This window comes from Bombina bombina, chromosome 3 (genome assembly GCF_027579735.1).
Source record: "Bombina bombina isolate aBomBom1 chromosome 3, aBomBom1.pri, whole genome shotgun sequence".
Taxonomy (NCBI): domain Eukaryota; kingdom Metazoa; phylum Chordata; class Amphibia; order Anura; family Bombinatoridae; genus Bombina; species Bombina bombina.
This window is the reverse complement of record NC_069501.1, coordinates 631,686,680-631,705,803: the sequence shown is the minus strand read 5'-3', so window position 1 is coordinate 631,705,803 and position 19,124 is coordinate 631,686,680. Positions and strand designations below refer to the sequence as shown.

Below are 19,124 nucleotides of genomic sequence, written 5' to 3'. Positions count from 1 at the left end.
CACAGGTATACAAGCCTGAATCATAGTCTCAATGACCGGCTCAGAAAACCCACGCTTAGACAAAATTGAGCGTTCAGCTCAAAATTTCAGCTTCAGAGAAACAAGATTTGGATGAAGAAAAGGACCCTGAAGTAGAAGGTCTTTCCTCAGAGGGAGTCTCCACGGAGGCAGAGACGACAAATCCACTAGGTCTGCATACCAGATCCTCCGAAGCCATGCTGGTGCTATGAGAATCACAGATGCCCTCTCCTGCTTGATCAGAGCAATGACTCTTGGCAGGAGAGAAAATGGAGGAAAAACATAATTTATGTAAGAACTTACCTAATAAATGAGCTAGTGACATATGGAATATACAATCCTACCAGGAGGGGCAAAGTTTCCCAAACCTCAAAAAGCCTATAAATACACCCCTCACCACATCCACAATTCAGTTTAACGAATAGCCGAGCAGTGGGGTGATAAAGAAAGGAGTAGAAAGCAAGGAAATTTGGAAATAATTGTGCTTTATACAAAAAAATCATAACCACCATAAAAAGGGTGGGCCTCATGGACTCTTGCCAATATGAAAGACATTAATTCATCAGGTAAGTTCTTACATAAATTATGTTTTCTTTCATGTAATTGACAAGAGTCCATGAGCTAGTGACATATGGGATATCAATACCCAAGATGTGGATCTCCACTCAAGAGTCACTAGAGAGGGAGGGAATAAAAATAAAAACAGCCATATTCCGCTGAAAAAATTAATCCACAACCCAAAAAAATAAGTTTATTTTCATTTTTGAAAGAAAAAAACTTAAATCAAAAGCAGAAGAATCAAACTGAAACAGCTGCCTGAAGAACTTTTCTACCAAAAACTGCTTCAGAAGAAGCAAATACATCAAATCGGTAGAATTTAGTAAATGTATACAAAGAGGACCAAGTTGCCGCTTTGCAAATCTGATCAACTGAAGCTTCATTCTTAAAAGCCCACGAAGTGGAGAATGATCTAGTAGAATGAGCTGTAATTCTCTGAGGCGGGGCCTGACCCGACTCCAAATAAGCTGGATGAATCAAAAGTTTCAACCAAGAAACCAAGGAAATAGCAGAAGCCTTCTGACCTATCCTAGGACCAGAAAATAAAACAAATAGACTGGAAGTCTTCCTGAAATCTTTAGTAGCTTCCACATAATATTTCAAAGCTCTTACCACATCCAAAGAATGTAAGGATCTTTCTAAAAAATTCTTAGGATTAGGACACAAGGAAGGGACAACAATTTCTCTACTAATGTTGTTAGAATTCACAACCTTAGGTAAAAATTGAAAAGAAGTCTGCAAAACTGCCTTATCCTGATAAAAAAATCAGAAAAGGAGACTCACAAGAAAGATCAGATAACTCAGAAACTCTTCTAGCAGAAGAGATGGCCAAAAGGAACAACACTTTCCAAGAAAATAGTTTAATGTCCAAAGAATGCATAGGTTCAAATGGAGGAGCCTGTAAAGCCTTCAGAACCAAATTAAGACTCCAAGGAGGTGAAATTGATTTAATAACAGGCTTAATAAGAAATAAGGCCTGTACAAAACAGTGTATATCAGGAAGTATAGCAATCTTTCTGTGAAATAAAACAGAAAGAGCAGAGATTTGTCCTTTCAAGGAACTTGCAGACAAACCCTTATCCAAACCATCCTGAAGAAACTGTAAAATTCTAGAAATTCTAAAAGAATGCCAGGAGAATTTATGAGAAGAACACCATGAAATGTAAGTCTTCCAAACTCTATAATAAGTCTTTCTAGAGACAGATTTACAAGCTTGTAACATAGTATTAATCACTGAGTCAGAGAAACCTCTATGACTTAGTACTAAGCGTTCAATTTGAGATCCTGATGGAAAAACGGACCTTGAGATAGTAGGTCTGGCCGTAACGGCAGTGGCCAAGACGAGCAACTGGACATCCGAACCAGATCCGCATACCAAAACCTGTGTGGCCATGCTGGAGCCACCAGCAACACAAATGATTGTTCCATGATGATTTTGGAGATCACTCTTGGAAGGAGAACTAGAGGCGGGATATGTAAGCAGGATGATAACACCAAGGAAGTGTCAGCGCATCCACTGCTTCCGCCTGAACATCCCTGGACCTGGACAGGTATCTGGGAAGTTTCTTGCTTAGATGAGAGGCCATGATATCTATCTCTGGAAGACCCCACATCTGAACAATCTGAAAAAACACATCTGGATGGAGAGACCACTCCCCTCGATGTAAAGTCTGGCGGCTGAGATAATCCGCCTCCCAATTGTCTACACCTTGGATATGTACCGCAGAGATTAGACAGGAGCTGGATTCCGCACAAGTAAGTATCCGAGATACTTCTTTCATAGCTTGGGGACTGTGAGTCCCACCCGGATGATTGACATATGCCACTGTTGTGATATTGTCTGTCTGAAAACAAATGAACGGTTCTCTCTTTAACAGAGGCCAAAACTGAAGAGCTCTGAGAATTGCACGGAGTTCTAAAATATTTATTGGTAATCTTGCCTCTTGAGGTTTCCAAACCCCTTGTGCTGTCAGAGATCCCCAAACAGCTCCCCAACCTGAAAGACTCGCATCTGTTGTGATCACAGTCCAGGTTGGCCGAACAAAAGAAGCCCCTTGAACTAAACAATGGTGATCTATCCACCATGTCAGAGAGAGTCGTACATTGGGATTTAAGGATATTAATTTTGATATATTTGTATAATCCCTGCACCATTGATTCAGCATACAAAGCTGTAGAGGTCTCATGTGAAAACGAGCAAAGGGGATTGCGTCCGATGCTGCAGTCATGAGACCTAAAACTTCCATGCACATAGCCACTGAAGGGAATGACTGAGAATGAAGGTGCCGGCAGTTTGCAACCAATTTTAAACATCTCTTGTCTGTTAGAGACAGAGTCATGGACACTGAATCTATCTGGAAACCTAAAAAGGTGACCCTTGTCTGAGGAATCAAGAAACGTTTTGGTAAATTGATCCTCCAACCATGTTTCCGAAGAAACAACACTAGTTGAATCGTGTGAGATTCTGCAGTACGTAAAGACTGAGCTAGTACCAAGATATCGTCCAAATAAGTAAACACCGCAATATCCTGTTCTCTGATTACAGAGAGTAGGGCACCCAGAACCTTCGAAAAGATTCTTGGAGCTGTTGCTAGGCCAAATGGAAGAGCAACAAATTGGCAATGCCTGTTTAGAAAAGAGAATCTCAGAAACTGATAATGTTCTGGATGAATCGGAATATGAAGGTATGCATCCTGCAAGTCTATTGTGGACATATAATGTCCTCGCTGAACAAAAGGCAGAATAGTCCTTATAGTCACCATCTTGAAGGTTGGTACTCTTACATAACGATTCAAAATTTTCAGATCCGGAACTGGTCTGAATAAATTTTCCTTCTTTGGGACAATGAATAGATTTGAATAAAACCCCAAACCTTCTTCCTGAAGAGGAACTGGCATGATTACCCCTGAAGACTCCAGGTCTGAAACACACTTCAGGAGAGCCTTAGCTTTTACTGGATTTGCTGGGATACGTGAGAGAAAAAATCTTCTCACAGGAGGTCTTACTCTGAATCCTATTCGATACCCTTAAGAGACAATGCTCTGAATCCATTGATTTTGGACAGATTTTATCCAAATATCCTTAAAAAACCTTAATCTGCCCCCTACCAGCTGAGCTGGAATGAGGGCCGCACATTAATGCGGACTTAGGGGCTGACTTTGGTTTCCTAAATGGCTTGGATTTATTCCAATTTGAGGAAGGCTTCCCATTGGGAGCAGATTCCTTGGGGGGAGGATTAAGTTTTTGTTCCTTATTCTGACGAAAGGAACGAAAACGGTTAGAAGCCTTAGATTTACCCTTAGGTTTTTTTATCCTGAGGCAGACAGTGACAGTTGAAATAATAGAATCCAACTGAGAACCAAATGAATTATTACCTTGGAAAGAAAGATAGTAATCTAGATTTAGATGTCATATCAGCATTCCAAGATTTAAGCCAAAAAGCTCTTCTAGCTAATATAGCTAAAGACATGGATCTAACATCAATTTTGATAATATCAAAAATGGCATCACAAATAAAATGATTAGCATATTGCAGTAAGCAAATGATGCTAGATAAGTCAGAATCCAATTCCTGTTGCGCTAAATTCACCAACCAGAAAGTTGATGCAGCCGCAACATCAGCCAAAGAAATTGCAGGTCTAAGAAGATGACCTGAATATAAATAGGCCTTCCTTAGATAAGATTCAAGCTTCCTATTTAAAGGATCCTTAAAGGAAGTACTATCTTCCATAGGAATAGTGGTACGTTTAGCAAGAGTAGAAATAGCCCCATCAACTTTGGGGATTTTTTCCCAAAACTCTATAGATTTTGCTGGTAAAGGATACAATTTTTTAAACCTTGAAGAAGGAATAAAAGAAGTTACTGGCTTATTCCATTCCTTAGAAATCATATCAGAAATAGCCTCAGGAATAGGAAAAAACCCTGGAGAAACCACAGGAGGTTTAAAAACAGCATTTAAACGTTTATTAGACTGAACGTCAAGAGGACTGGTTACCTCAATATCCAAAGTAATTAACACTTCTTTTAATAAAGAACACATATACTCTATTTTAAATAAATAAGTAGATTTGTCGGTGTCAACGTCTGAGGAAGGATCTTCTGTATCAGATAGATCCTCATCAGAAGAGGATAAATTATTATGTTGTTGGTCATTTGAAATTTCATCAACTAAATTAAGTTTTAAAAGACCTTTTACGTTTATTAGAAGGTGGAAATGCAGACAAAGCCTTCAAAATAGAATCAGAAACAAATTCTTTAAAATTTACAGGTATATCATGCACATTAGAAGTTGAAAGAACTGCAACTGGCAATGTACCATTACTGATGGATACACTATCTGCATGTAAAAGTTTATCATGACAACTATTACAAATGACATTCGGTGAAATAATTTCAACAATTTTACAACAAATGCACTTAGCTTTGGTAGAACCGATGTCAGGCAGCAATGTTCCAGCAGAAACTTCTGAGGCAGGATCAGATTGAGACATCTTGCAAAATGTAAGAGAAAAAAACATATAAAGCAAAATTATCTATTCTTATATGACAGTTTCAGGAATGGGAAAAAATGCAAATAGCATAGGCCTCTGATAGAGAAAAAAGCAAAAGGCAAATATCAATGGGGTATTGAAATAATGAAAAAGTTTGACACCAAGTATGATGCACAACGTAACAAACTTTTTTGGCGCCAAAAATAACCAGAAATGACACACTCGCGTCACTAATGACGCAATCGTGTGAAAGGTCTCGGCATCAAGTATGACGCCAGAAATGACGAAGTTGCGTCATAGACGTATTTTAAAAATATTTATTTATAAATATTTTCTCGCCAAGAATGACGCAATAAAGTTTAGCTTTTGATGCACCCGCGGGCCTAATGCCGCCCGCAATTTGCAAGAAGTAGTCAATTGAAAAAAGACTGAACCCCAGGTAAGAAAAAAATTTCTTTAAAAGATGTTAATATTTCCCAAATATGAAACTGACAGTCTGCAGAAGGAAATACATGAACCTGACTCAAGGCAAATATAAGTACAATACATATATTTAGAACTTTATATAAATGCATAAAGTGCCAAACCATAGCTGAGGTGTCTTAAGTAATAAAAAAACATACTTACCAAAAGACACCCATCCACATATAGCAGATAGCCAAACCAGTACTGAAACAGTTATCAGTAGAGGTAATGGTAAATTGAGAGTATATCGTCGATCTGAAAACGGAGGTAGGAGATGAATCTCTACGACCGATAACAGAGAAACTTTGAAATAGACCCTCGTTAGGGAAATCATCGTATTCAATAAGTAATACTCCCTTCACGTCCCTCTGACATTCGCTGTACTCTGAGAGGAATCGGGCTTAAACAATGCTGAGAAGCGCATATCAACGTAGAAATCTTAGCAGAAACTTACTTCACCACCTCCATACGAGGCAAAGTTTGTAACAACTGAATTGTGGGTGTGGTGAGGGGTGTATTTATAGGCATTTTGAGGTTTGGGAAACTTTGCCCCTCCTGGTAGGATTGTATATCCCATATGTCACTAGCTCATGGACTCTTGCCAATTACATGAAAGAAAAGGTATGCTAGACTGAAATTCCAAGGGACCGCCAGAGCTTGGCATTCTGCCGTGAAGCCATGAGATCCAGTTCTGGCTGCCCCCATCTGAGGATTAAACTGGAAAACACCTCCGGTTGGAGTTCCCACTCCCCCGGATGAAAAGTCTGTCGACTTAGAAAATCAGCTTCCCAATTCTCCACTCCTGGGATCTGGATCGCAGAAAGACAACAGTTGTGAGACTCCGCCCACTGGAGAATTCGGGCCAACTCTGTCATGGTCAAGGGACTTGGAGTCCCCCCTGGTGGTCGATATATGCCACTGAGGTTATGTTGTCCGACTGGAACCTGATAAACCGGGCTAAAGCTAACTGAGGCCAGGCCAGCAGAGTATTGAAAATCGCTCTTAGTTCTAAGATGTTTATAGGGAGAACTGACTCCTCCCGGGACCATAGACCCTGAGTCTTCAAGGACCCCCAAACTGCTCCCCAACCCAGAAGGCTGGCATCCCAGGAAGGTCTGCGGAAGCAAGTTCCCTGGGAGAGGTGCTCCTAAATGAACCACCACCGAAGAGAGACCCTTGTCGCCTGATCCAGATCTATTTTACGGAGACAGATCTGCATAATCCCTGTTCAATTGTCTTAACATGCAAAACTGCAGAGGTCTGAGATGGAACCGAGCAAACGGGATGATGTCCATGGAGGCTACCATCAGACCAATTACTTCCATACATTGAGCCACTGATGGCCGAAGAGAGGACTGAAGGACAAGGCAAGAGTCAAAGATCTTTGACTTTCTGACTTCTGTCAGAAAAATCTTCATTAAGAGAAGAAACATCCGCAGACCAGGATTTTAACCATAAAGCTCTGGGGGCTAGAACTGCAAAACCAGACATTTTTGCCCCTAGCTTAATGACTTGTAAAGAAGCCTCTGTAATAATAGAATTGGCTAACTTAAGAGCCTTAATCCTGTCCTGGATCTCCTCAAGAGGAGTATCTGTCTGAATAGAATCAGACAAGGCATCATACCAGTAGGCTGCCGCACTGGTGACAGTTGCAATACACACCACAGGCTCCTGAACAGCATCCACTTTAGCTAATGATGACTCAGGATCAAAAAGTATATTTATTTATTTTTTTAAATCAGAGTTTTTTATTAAGGTATTTAGTGGTACAATAATCAAAACATTATTACCTGAGTATCATCTACATATCTTGATAATAGGTATTTATAAAGATTGAAGGAGAGAGAGAGAAAAAAAAACATACAGAAGTAGTCTCAAAATTAACACAGCACATCACAGAATTATGACTCCTGGACATCAAATTGTTGAGCTTATACAAACAGATCCTAATGTGCATAAACTACTTTGAAAAAACACTTTTTATGTCAGACTTAACATATCATAATTCTAGTACATAATTCATAGGCGCAGTTCAGGTCTTACAATGATACCTTAAGATTTTTATTTATTATTACTATAGTACCTCTTTATCAGGGTACACGGTCTCTTAGGATGATACTTTAAACTACAGGATTTAGAACACAAACCAATATTATGAGAGGTACTTTTCTCAAGTATCAGAACACAGATAGGTATGACCCTAAAAACAAAGTGTGTAACAATTAGCACTCATCATCTCAATAGTAGCCATGTATTGGTAGTACTGAATACCTGTTGATATTGAGACAGTAATGTTCCCTATAGGGGGAAACTGTGGTTAAAACTCCAAAACTTTATTACATCATAGTTAAAATTGGGACATATACATATAGAAACAAGAAGCATAAGGTGTAACTCCAATATGGAAGTCTATAATAATTACAAAATAATACTAAATAAATACTAATTCCTTTTGATCATGGTACTCACTAAGTAATGAATTAGTTTGTAAAAAGTAATACCTTATAGGTTTACATAAGGGGTGGGTACCTTGTGGGTTACAATTGCCTGTATAGAATGAGAAATTGCCCACATTTAGCTATAATAGCACTTCGCTCTGTTAACAGACAATTTGTAATACAACAGATATAGTTAGAATTTATAGTGTTGACAGTACACTGTGCATAGGTATAATTGTAGCATAATATAATTATAGTAAAACGTGTGAGTTTAATGTCCATTTAATAGCAGGTTTCTGACCTGTTGCAATCACCTGATGATTTAATGGATATATTACAAAATAATCGTTATTTTTAAATCATTATTTATTATACCTCTAAAGATGGTTCAATATCAGATTATTGCAATATAACTGTAAGGCTGTCAGAGTGGAAAAAGCAGAACCATAGTTACTATATAATGTGGTAACAGATAAACCTCGCGGAGGAGCTTACTATTTGTACATAGGAAGAACTTCCCAGCTTGTATAGCAATGGTGTAAGAAAAACCGTTACAAATTGATCGCTCAATAGAGCTTACTGTTAGTATACAAGGAAATCTAAAAGTATTAGTAGCTCACTATGTATAGGTGTAATTGTTACATAATATAATTATAATAGGATATGTATTCAGTTCTAACGATTTATAGTTGAGCTATGTCATAGATGTTATCGTCAGTATGATAGCAACTTTCTGGTCTATAGTAATCACCTGATAGTTAAATAAATATATACCGTAATGACCGTTCTTATTATCGTTCTGATCATTCTTATTAATACTTCTAGAGACTTCTCATATAAAGTCATTACGATGTAACTATTAATCTATCAGTGTAAAAAAAGTATGGCTAAACAATGAGCTGCTGTGCAATATTATTACAAATTAACCGCTCAGGAGAGCTAACTGTTTGTACAAAAGGAAATCTTCCCAGCGTGTGTAACAATTGTATAATAAATAGCGTTACAAATTAACCGCTCAAAAGAGCTTGCTATATAACACTGTTGCAAAATAACCGTTCAAATTAACTAATTGTGACCCAGAGAGAAATCTCTCCCAGCGTGTAGCATACTACTATTAATTCAGGCCCTTCGTTCCCTCTAAGAAATAAGAAGGTAATTTAAATCATACGGAGTAAACATCCACCACTTTACATTAAAACTGAGGATCCCAAAAATCCTCCAACAAAGCTCCCTAACATGTTTCACACATAACTGTGCTTTTAGGGTCATACCTATCTTTGTTCTGATTCTCTAAGTGTACAGCACCCAATCCTATTATGTTCATACGATAATATTGAAATTAAACATATATTAGGACATCTCTATTACAGTAGTGCCATTCTCCTTTCCCTTTTTTTCTTTTCCTGGTCCCTCTTAAGACAATTCTCAAATATATAGCCACTATTCTCACTTGTTCAAAGGGGTAAGTTTGAACCTAACAATATTATTGATCTAGGAGTAAAGCGTGAGGATGATGGAAATAATTGTAAACAATAGATTACAAGGATGTGTTCATAGCATTCTGATGTAAGAGTGAGCATAATGGTTTCCTAACCAGCAAATTATAATAATAAAACACCAATGCGAGTAAAGTACCCTTATTTACACGTCTCAGGAATCCCATAAGATAAGTTAGAAGACTTTAGGGAATTAAAGTTGAAGGTAGAACAAGTACGGTGAGTATTAAGAAGTATCTGTTGTAGCTTTGTCATTGTGTCTATGTTACCCAGGACTCAACTACAGGAGTCTACAGAAACAAACCTACTGCCCCCCCCCAGATAATATATGGTCCCAGAAGGATCAACATTAATAAGATCCCCAATCCTCTCTCAAGTATACAGAGCTGGAAAGGAAGATGTACAACTTGTAAAGCTCTTCCACCCCTACCCATCGTAGGTTATTAATGCCAGTTTACCGGAATTTTAAATTATAAGGGAGAGATGAGCTGTCTAAACCTGCAGGGAGGTATGTGTTTTGGCACTAAGTTCTCAAAAATAAGAATACGTATATATTAGGTCACTATTTAATAATCCTCTAGGACTCCATGCTAAGGGATTCTAGACTATAGCTCTATAGTCCCCCTGCTCTGGCTGCAGGCAGAAGGACCCATTCTGGTTGAAGCGATCTTTATTGTCTCCACTTACATTCTGATTACACTACAATTTAGGGATAAACCCTCTAACTAGCTGATACAGTTTAAATTCGATTTAGTTAGCCCTAAGGATTGCTCAATTCCTAAAGGCTGTTATCAGTAAAGAGAAAAAGTGATCAAAACCAGCTAGATTAATACTGACCTCCAATTTAAGTGCAATACGCAACCCCACAAAAGCTTACCATGTTTGGACTAAAAATTGTCTGGGAGCTACATACAGAGCTTAGCATTATAATAACCCCCACAAGGTTCAAAACAACGCTTAGCCATAGGGAACAGAAGCTAAACAGTTCATCATATCTTGCCATGTAATATAGTGACTTAGCAAACATTTTATGTGCAGGTCTAATCATCTCCTCAGTTACCGGATAAAGCATAATAAGTGTACACTATGTCTAAACACAACTATACTGTGAACATATCTACATATATATAAGAGCATTGGGTTAACATACTCAATTGTGAAACAAAAATGTTCCAAGTCTGTTAATATATCCCACTGGGGCATTGTGGTATGCTTAACCCCCTATTATAAGTCTGTAGTAAGTCCAGGCAACAACATCAACCGACTCGTGTACTACGGTAGGTCCATTCCTTCTATCGAGTTATATTCACCTCACCCAATCCAATGATATGAGGATGTCCTCCACCTAGATCCCATGGAAGAGCTTTAGCAATCAGTAAAATTTGCAACCCCCGTCCGATGTAGCCATCCCACATCGCAAATGCAGGAATTGTGCTGCATTGTGTAGTCGGGCCGTTTTGGGAGTCCAAGTAGGAATGAGGCGATTGGGCTCGTCTTGCGTGGGTAAGCTTGTTGTCTACTGGAGTTAGAGGATAAGTGAACAACCACTGCCGTAACTTGTAGGATTGCTGGATTAGCGCCATTTTCCAGCCTGGAAGGGCATGGTATCTGTAGTAATGAGTGCCTCCAGTACTAAGGTATGATCCCCTCTCGCAATCTCCAGCATGTCAAGTTTCTCCCTGCCAATCTGGGGTCTTAGTGAGGGATCCTCTGCATTATCGATACAAGCAGCGTATCTGATCTCTGATGCCAGAAGGGCCATGTGGGAGTCTACCTGTCTCACAAGCTCGGCAATTAAGTTAATTAAATTAGTTGTCATGACGGTTATATGGAGGTCACTTTACAAATACTTGAGTGCTGATGTTAGTAGACAAACGTTGAGCGCTGAGAATATTGGCAGATTAATACTGCCTACCTCGATTACATAGGTAACCGAGGGGGGTTCGAAATGTGTGCAATGAAGTTGCAACCTTCCTCCACAGCTAAATCATTTAGAGTTTGACAGATGCAATCTTAGTAATGAAGGCATCTTACAGCTCTGTGGCTTCTCCTCAGTTTGTTTCATTTGTTATATGTCAGGATGACTAGTTATTGAGAAGATTTACTATTGATTGTTATAACAAAGTTAAGGAGCTACTCCATTATGCTGCTGATCATGGCCACGTTCAGGACACGCCCCTCCAAAAAGTATATTTCTATAAGATAAAGCTCTTTCAATACAAGAAGAGCATCAAACCATAAGCTACAAGTAACATCCTGTACAGCCTAAACAAATAAAAGAAAAAAACTACTCTTTCTTTTCTTTTTTTTTTTAACAAAGGATAACACACAAAACAGGGCAAGAAAAAAATTGTTCCCCTTAAATATTACCTATAAATTAAGAAAAAATACCCCAGGCAACACTCTACACCTCAGCAAAATACTGAGGTGCCCTACCTGACCAGCAACTTGCAGCAGACTGAAGGAAAAAAACGATCGCGTTACAATCCGAATCCAGCAAGAAGCCTCCTAAACAGCAGAGCCATCTGAAACATGCACACCTCTCTCTACCTTTACAAGAAGTGAGGAAAAAAGAGAGAACAATACTCTGCTGTCAGAGAATACAGAACTGCCCTAAAAGGGGCGGTCCCTCAGCTGAAAAAAAAGCTGTTCATGTCAAAGGCTTTAAAAAGGCTAAACAAATAAAAAAACAAAAAAACAAGCACACTTAAATCCATTACTAAAAATGAATTGAACACACTGAGCCATAAAAAAAATAAAAAAAACTCCTCATATAAACAGTGCCTGCAAAACTGCCATTATAACCTGCACACTCAGGAAATAAAAAACGTCCCCCTGAGGGAAACACAATTTCCTGATTAATATTTCTGTTTGAGACAACCTTAGGTAAGAAACCTAATTTAGTACGTAAGATCACCTTATCAGCATGAAAAATAAGATAAGGGGAATCAAACTGCAAAGCCGAAAGTTCCTGCACACCCAGGAAATAAAAAATGTCCCCCTGCAGCTTTTAAGCTGAATAAGTGCCTCATTTTCCCTATTATATAGAAAAATAAAAAATTGGCACTTACCTTAAAATTCATCTTTTCGGCAGCAGGACAGCTCACCTGGTTTGAGAGGATGCCTTCCCTCACATGGACCTGTGGAAAAACAGAAAGACTGAGTAAACTTACTCAGGCTATCTAAATAGGGCAGCAAAATATCTTGAGAAAACGCAGTGAGGATTGTACCCCACAAGTTCCCAATTGCTTAAAATCCACCACTGCCCTACTGGAGAGACTGACATGGACTAAGGCTAGACTAAAACTTCACCTCCTCCTTGCACCGCAGGCAAAGAGAATGACTGGGGATTATGGGTAAGGGAAGGGACATATATAGCAGCTTTGTTGTGGTGCTCTTTGCCTCCTCCCGCTGTCCAGGAGTGATATTCCCACTAGTAATTGATGATTCCGTGGACTCACCATATCTTAGGAAATAAAAAAAGATATGATGGTGGGGCTACCTGATCTCTTTCTGGCAAACAGCAATTCATGGTCAAATACTACGGGGCCCATTTATCAAAGGGCTTGCGGACCTGATCCGACACTGCGGATCAGGTCCGCAAGACCTCGCTAAATGCGGAGAGCAATACGCTCTCCGCATTTAACATTGCACCAGCAGCTCACAAGAGCTGCTGGTGCAACGCCGCCCCCTGCTGACTCGCGGCCAATCGGCCGCCAGCAGGGAGCTGTCGATCGGGTTGATTTCCGGCGATTCCTGTCCGCCTGCTCAGAGCAGGCGGACAGGGTTATGAAGCAGCGGTCTTTAGACCGCTGCTTCATAAGTTGTGTTTCTGGCGAGTCTGAAGACTCGCCAGAAACACGGCCCTTCAAGCTCCGTACAGAGCTTGATAAATGGGCCTGTACATATGTGTATTCGATTTTGATTGGTTAGCAGGGGTCATTTTGTCCAGTGGGATTTCTGGCTAGTGAGTATCCTTTCATTCTGAGGGATACAGAAATCAGTGAAAAGGAAAAAAAAACACCTAAACACTTCATTATTGTTTCAAAGCAGCATTAAACTTAAAATGTTGGTACTCATGACTGTTTAATTAATGAAAATATAACATTGAAATATACAATTATTAATTATTTTGATTAATTCTGCTGTAAAATAACTCTTAAAATTGTGGGTTTTTTTCTTAAGATGTTGTACTTAAAGGGACATGAAACCCAAAATGTTTATGTCATGATTTAGGTAGAACATTCAATTTTAAACAACTTTCCTGTTTATTTCTATTATCAAATTTGCTTTATTCTCTTGGTATAATTTGTTTAAGGAACAGCAATGCACTTCTGGGTTCTAACTGAACCTATGGGTGAGGCAATGACAATTGGTATATATATGCAGCTAGAAACTTGGTTCTTTGCTTCTCCTGAGGTTTCCTAGATAAACCTTTCAGCAATGAATAACAAGAGAAGGAAGCAAATTAAATAATGGAAGTAAATTGAAAAGTTGTTTAAAATTGTTTGCTCTGTCTGAATCATGAATATCTAATTAAGACTTTACTGTAGTATACGGGGGCTGTGCATCCCCAGTGTATTACTGTGGAGCAGCATTAAATAAAGTTTTTTGTTTGTTTTTTTAAACAGTGATATTATAATCTTGTACACCTGCACAGTGCTGATCTCTGTGCTAACATTCTATGTGCACTGTGCTACACCTACTATTCAGTGTCCATGCCACAGACTAATCATATTTTTTTCCAGACTTTGCATTGTATGTTGGGCCCTTTAAGTACACTATACTTTATCTGCTATATTCTATACAGTATGAGCTTAGAGCAGTGAACAAACTAATTAACCTGCCCAAAGTACCAGAGAATCTTTAGCATTGTTGCTGTCACTCTATTTAAACAGAAATAGAGCCTTTGTTTTTATTTAGTTACAAAGGAGTATGCTTGGACTTAACCAATCGAAATCGAATACACATATGTTTTAAAGAGGGCCTCTTCCATTTTCTTTAGCTTTTTTTGCGAAATCTCTTGATTTCCAAGGTTTACTTGGAGGTGGGATCGTTTTCCACTTCTTGGATTTACAGGAATGAGGATTATATTGAATTCATTTGCAAGGCAGCAACATACTTTCTCTAAATTCTACCACTGTGTTTGGTAGGAACGTTCTTCAGGCAGCAGTGTCTGGTTATTAGGTGCAAGCTTTAAAAAAAAAATGTTGTCCTTCCTAATAACTCGTGAACTCCACAGCTTGGGTAATAGCTCCCAGAGTAATGGCTCGTGAACTTTCACCACCTTATGAACAAATTTATGTTTACCTAATAAATTAATTTCTTTCATGGTGATGGGAGTCCACAAGACCCTCCCATTTTCATGTTTTACTTAATTTTTTTCTGGCAGCAGTTCTAGTTTGCACCTCATTTTCCCTGCTTGGTCCTTTTCTACCTTACTACTTCTCCTTCTTGGCTATACGTCAGACTGGAATACCAGAGATGTAGGAGGGATTAAAAGCTCTAAGAGCTTTGGGAATATTTGTCTCTTCCCAGGAGTAATGGCTCATGGACTCTTACCACCATGAAAGAAATTAATTTATTAGGTAAGCATCAATTTTGTTTCTCTTATGCAGATACTTTGTTATTAATTGCTGATAAATACTATTTCAAGTTGTGAAAAAAACTCACCGGTATGCTGTTTTAGCTCTTCTTTAGACTCCCATTTGGCTATTTCCTCTTCGGTAACTTCTTCTCTAGCCACACTGCTTAACTCATATGCATCAATATCATGCAGTTTTGGAAGCAAGTCTTTAACCCATTCATAGCGTATGGGACAAACTGTTTTGACAAATATTCTTGTCGTGACCAGAACACTATGAAAGAGAATCCATTCTAGCTGGGCTTCTTGACCACAAAGCTTCAAGAAATAAAGAAATTTGGTATAGTTACAATTAGTGTTGTATAAAAAAAATAAATCAAACAAATGCATGTTTATTATTTCACCATCTTGAATGCAGTCTTCCAAGGGAGGAAAATACAAACTGATACTAGTAAATGTGTAGTTACCAAAGACAATAGTCCCAGTACTAAACTATTATAAAAAACTTTAGGCTAGATTACGAGTTTTGCGTTATGAGCGGTGCGGTGCTAACTTGCACGTTATTGTCACTGCTTACTTACCTACAGCGCTGGTATTACAGGTTTTCCTAAACCCGACGTTAAAAGACAAGAAGTGAGCGTAGAGCAAAATTGTGCTCCATTCCGCACTCCAATACCAGCGCTGCTTAAGTCAGCGGTAAGCTGGTTGTACGTGCCCGTGCACGATTTCCCCATAGACATCAATGGTGAGAGCCGGCTAAAAAAAAAATTAACACCTGCAATAAAGCAGCGTAAAGCTCCGTAACACAGCCCCATTGATTCCTATGGGGAAACAAATTTTATGTTTACACCTAACACCCTAACATGAACCCCAAGTCTAAACACCCCCAATCTTACATTTATTAACCCCTAATCTGCCGCCCCTAACATCGCTGACACTTACATTATACTTATTAACCTCTAATCTGCTGCTCCAGACATCGCCTCCACTATAATAAACATATTAACCGCTAAACCGCCGCATTCCCGCATCACAAACATGAGTTAATTATTAAGCCCCTAATCTGCTGCCCCTAACATCGCCCGCCACCTACCTAGATTATTAACCCCTAATCTGCCGCCTCTAACTTCATCCGCCACCTAGCTACAATTATTAACCCCTAATCTGCCGCCCCTAACATCGCCGCCACCTACCTACAATTATTAACCCCTAATCTGCCACCCCCAACGTCGCCGCCACTATACTAAATTTATTAACCCCTAAACCTAACACCCACTAACTTATATATAATTAAAATAAATCTAAATAAAACCTACTATCATTACCTAAATAATTCAAATATTTAAAACTAAATACTTAACTGTAAAATAAAACCTAAGCTAGCTATCTTACATTATCTTACATTACATTATCTTACATCTTACATTGTAGCTAGCTTAGGGTTTATTTTTATTTTACAGGCAAGTTTGTATTTATTTTAACTAGGTAGAATAGTTACTAAATAGTTATTAACTATTTAATAACTACCTAGCTAAAATAAATACAAATTTACCTGTAAAATAAAACCTAGCCTGTCTTACACTAACACCTAACCTTACACTACAATTAAATCAATTATCTAAATTAAATACAATTAACTCAATTAAATACAAATACCTAAATTACAAAAACCCCCCACTAAATTACACAAAATAAAAAACAAATTACAAGATATTTAAACTAATTACACCTAATATAATAGCCCTATCAAAATAAAAAAGCCCCCCGCCCCAAATAACCCCCCCTAGCCTAAACTAAACTACCAATAGCCCTTAAAAGGGCCTTTTGTGGGGCATTGTCCCAAAGAAATCAGCTCTTTTAGCTGTAAAAAAAAAAAATACAAACAACCCCTGCAACAGTAAAACCCACCACCCACACAACCAACTCCCCAAATAAAACCCTAACTAAATAAACCTAAGATCCCCATTGCCCTGAAAAGGGCATTTGGATGGGCATTGCCCTTAAAAGGGCATTTAGCTCTTTGGCTGCCCAAACCCTAATCTAAAACTAACACCCACCCAATAAACCCTTAACAAAGCCTATAACTCCCGAAGATCCACTTACAGTTTCTGAAGAGCCAACATCCATCCTCAATGAAGCGGCAGAAGTCCTCATCGAAGCCGGCAGAAGTCTTCAACCAAGCGGGCCCGAAGTCCTCCTCGAAGCCGCAGAAGTGGTCCTCCAGACAGGCAGAAGTCTTCATCCAGACGGCATCTTCTATCTTCATCCACCTGGCAGCATCCTCTTCTTCCGACGACTCCCGACGAATGAAGGTTCCTTTAAGTGACGTCATCCAAGATGGCGTCCCTTAGATTCCGATTGGCTGATAGAATTCTATCAGCCAATCGGAATTAAGGTTGAAAAAAAATCCTATTGGCTGATTGGATCAGCCAATAGGATTGAAGTTCAATCCTATTGGCTGATTGCATCAGCCAATAGGATTTTTTCAACCTTTATACCGATTGGCTGATAGAATTCCATCAGCCAATCAGAATCTAAGTGACACCATCTTGGATGATGTCACTTAAAGGAACAGAGGGGGGAATGGACTAGCGCCTACTCTATACCCTAAAAGCCTGAGGGGAGGTGATACCTAGTAACCACCAATAGAAATTGAGTAAAAAAGTGGAAATCCCCCAGGCGCCTACCGAACCGGAGGCAAAAAGGGATTAAACGCTATAAAAACTTCCAATATAGTGCTCAGAAGACCGATGATAAATTGGTGATATAATTACATAAAATCACTTATTTAATAAACATAAGCATAAAAACACGATATATACAGTTCATGGATCCATGAAGTAAAAAGTTACAATAAAAATGAAAATGATACAATAAAAATGAAACAATAATAGTAACAGTGTGATATAAAAACAGATGTACAACAACAAAGGTCGATTGAGATGGAATGTGCCTATCTGTGAGTGCACACTCACACGAACAGGTAACACTTCATGTGCACTCACAGATAGGCACATTCCATCTCAATCGACCTTTGTTGTTGTACATCTGTTTTTATATCACACTGTTACTATTATTGTTTCAGTTTTATTGTATCATTTTTATTGTAACTTTTTACTTCATGGATCCATGAACTATATATATTGTGTTTTTATGCTTATGTTATTAAATAAGTGATTTTATGTAATTATATCACCAATTTATCATCGGTCTTCTGAGCACTATATTGGAAGTTTTCATAGCGTTTAATCCCTTTTTGCCTCCGGTTCGGTAGGCGCCTGGGGGATTTCCACTTTTTTGTCACTTAAAGGAACCTTCATTCGTTGGGAGTCGTCAGAAGAAGAGGATGCTCCGTGCCGGATGTCTTGAAGATGGACCCGCCTCCGCACCGGATGGATGAAGATAGAAGATGCCGTCTGGATGAAGACTTCTCCCGGCTTGGATGAAGACTTCTCACAGCTTCGTTGAGGACTTCTTGCCGCTTCGTTGAGGACTTCTCCCGGCTTCATTGACGATGGATGTCCGGTCTTCAAAAGTAATTTAGTTTAGGCTAGTTTTTTTTTATTTTGTTAGTTTAAATATCTTGTAATTTGTTTTTTTATTTTGTGTAATTTAGTGGGTTTTTTTTTGTAATTTAGGTATTTGCATTTAATTTAGTTAATTGTATTTAATTTAGGTAATTGATTTAATTGTAGTGTAAGGTTAGGTGTTAGTGTAAGACAGGTTAGGTTTTATTTTACAGGTAAATTTGTATTTATTTTAGCAAGGTAGTTAGTAAATAGTTTAATAACTATTTAGTAACTATTCCACCTAGTTAAAATAAATACAAACTTGCCTGTAAAATAAAAATAAACCCTAAGCTAGCTACAATAAAACTATTAGTTATATCGTAGCTAGCTCAGGGTTTATTTTACAGGTATTTAGTTTTAAATACAAATTATTTAGGTAATGATAGTAGGTTTATTTAGATTTATTTTAATTATATTTAAGTTAAGGGGTGTTAGGGTTAGACTTAGGTTTAGGGGTTAATAATTTAGTATAGTGGCGGCGACGTTGGGGACGGCAGATTAGGGGT

The 19,124-nt window shown here is 38.5% G+C and overlaps 1 protein-coding gene across 3 annotated transcripts in view; it reads right to left on the bottom strand.

Annotated features, from left to right (window-relative positions):
- DHX40 (DEAH-box helicase 40) overlaps positions 1-19,124 on the bottom strand; it is a 527,461-nt gene that overhangs the window by 37,288 nt on the left and 471,049 nt on the right. For all 3 annotated transcript variants that reach the window (XM_053707320.1, XM_053707319.1, XM_053707321.1), the window contains exon 17: positions 15,139-15,367. In XM_053707320.1, coding sequence (XP_053563295.1) covers positions 15,139-15,367 — 229 coding nt within the window. The remainder of the gene's footprint in view (positions 1-15,138; positions 15,368-19,124) is intronic.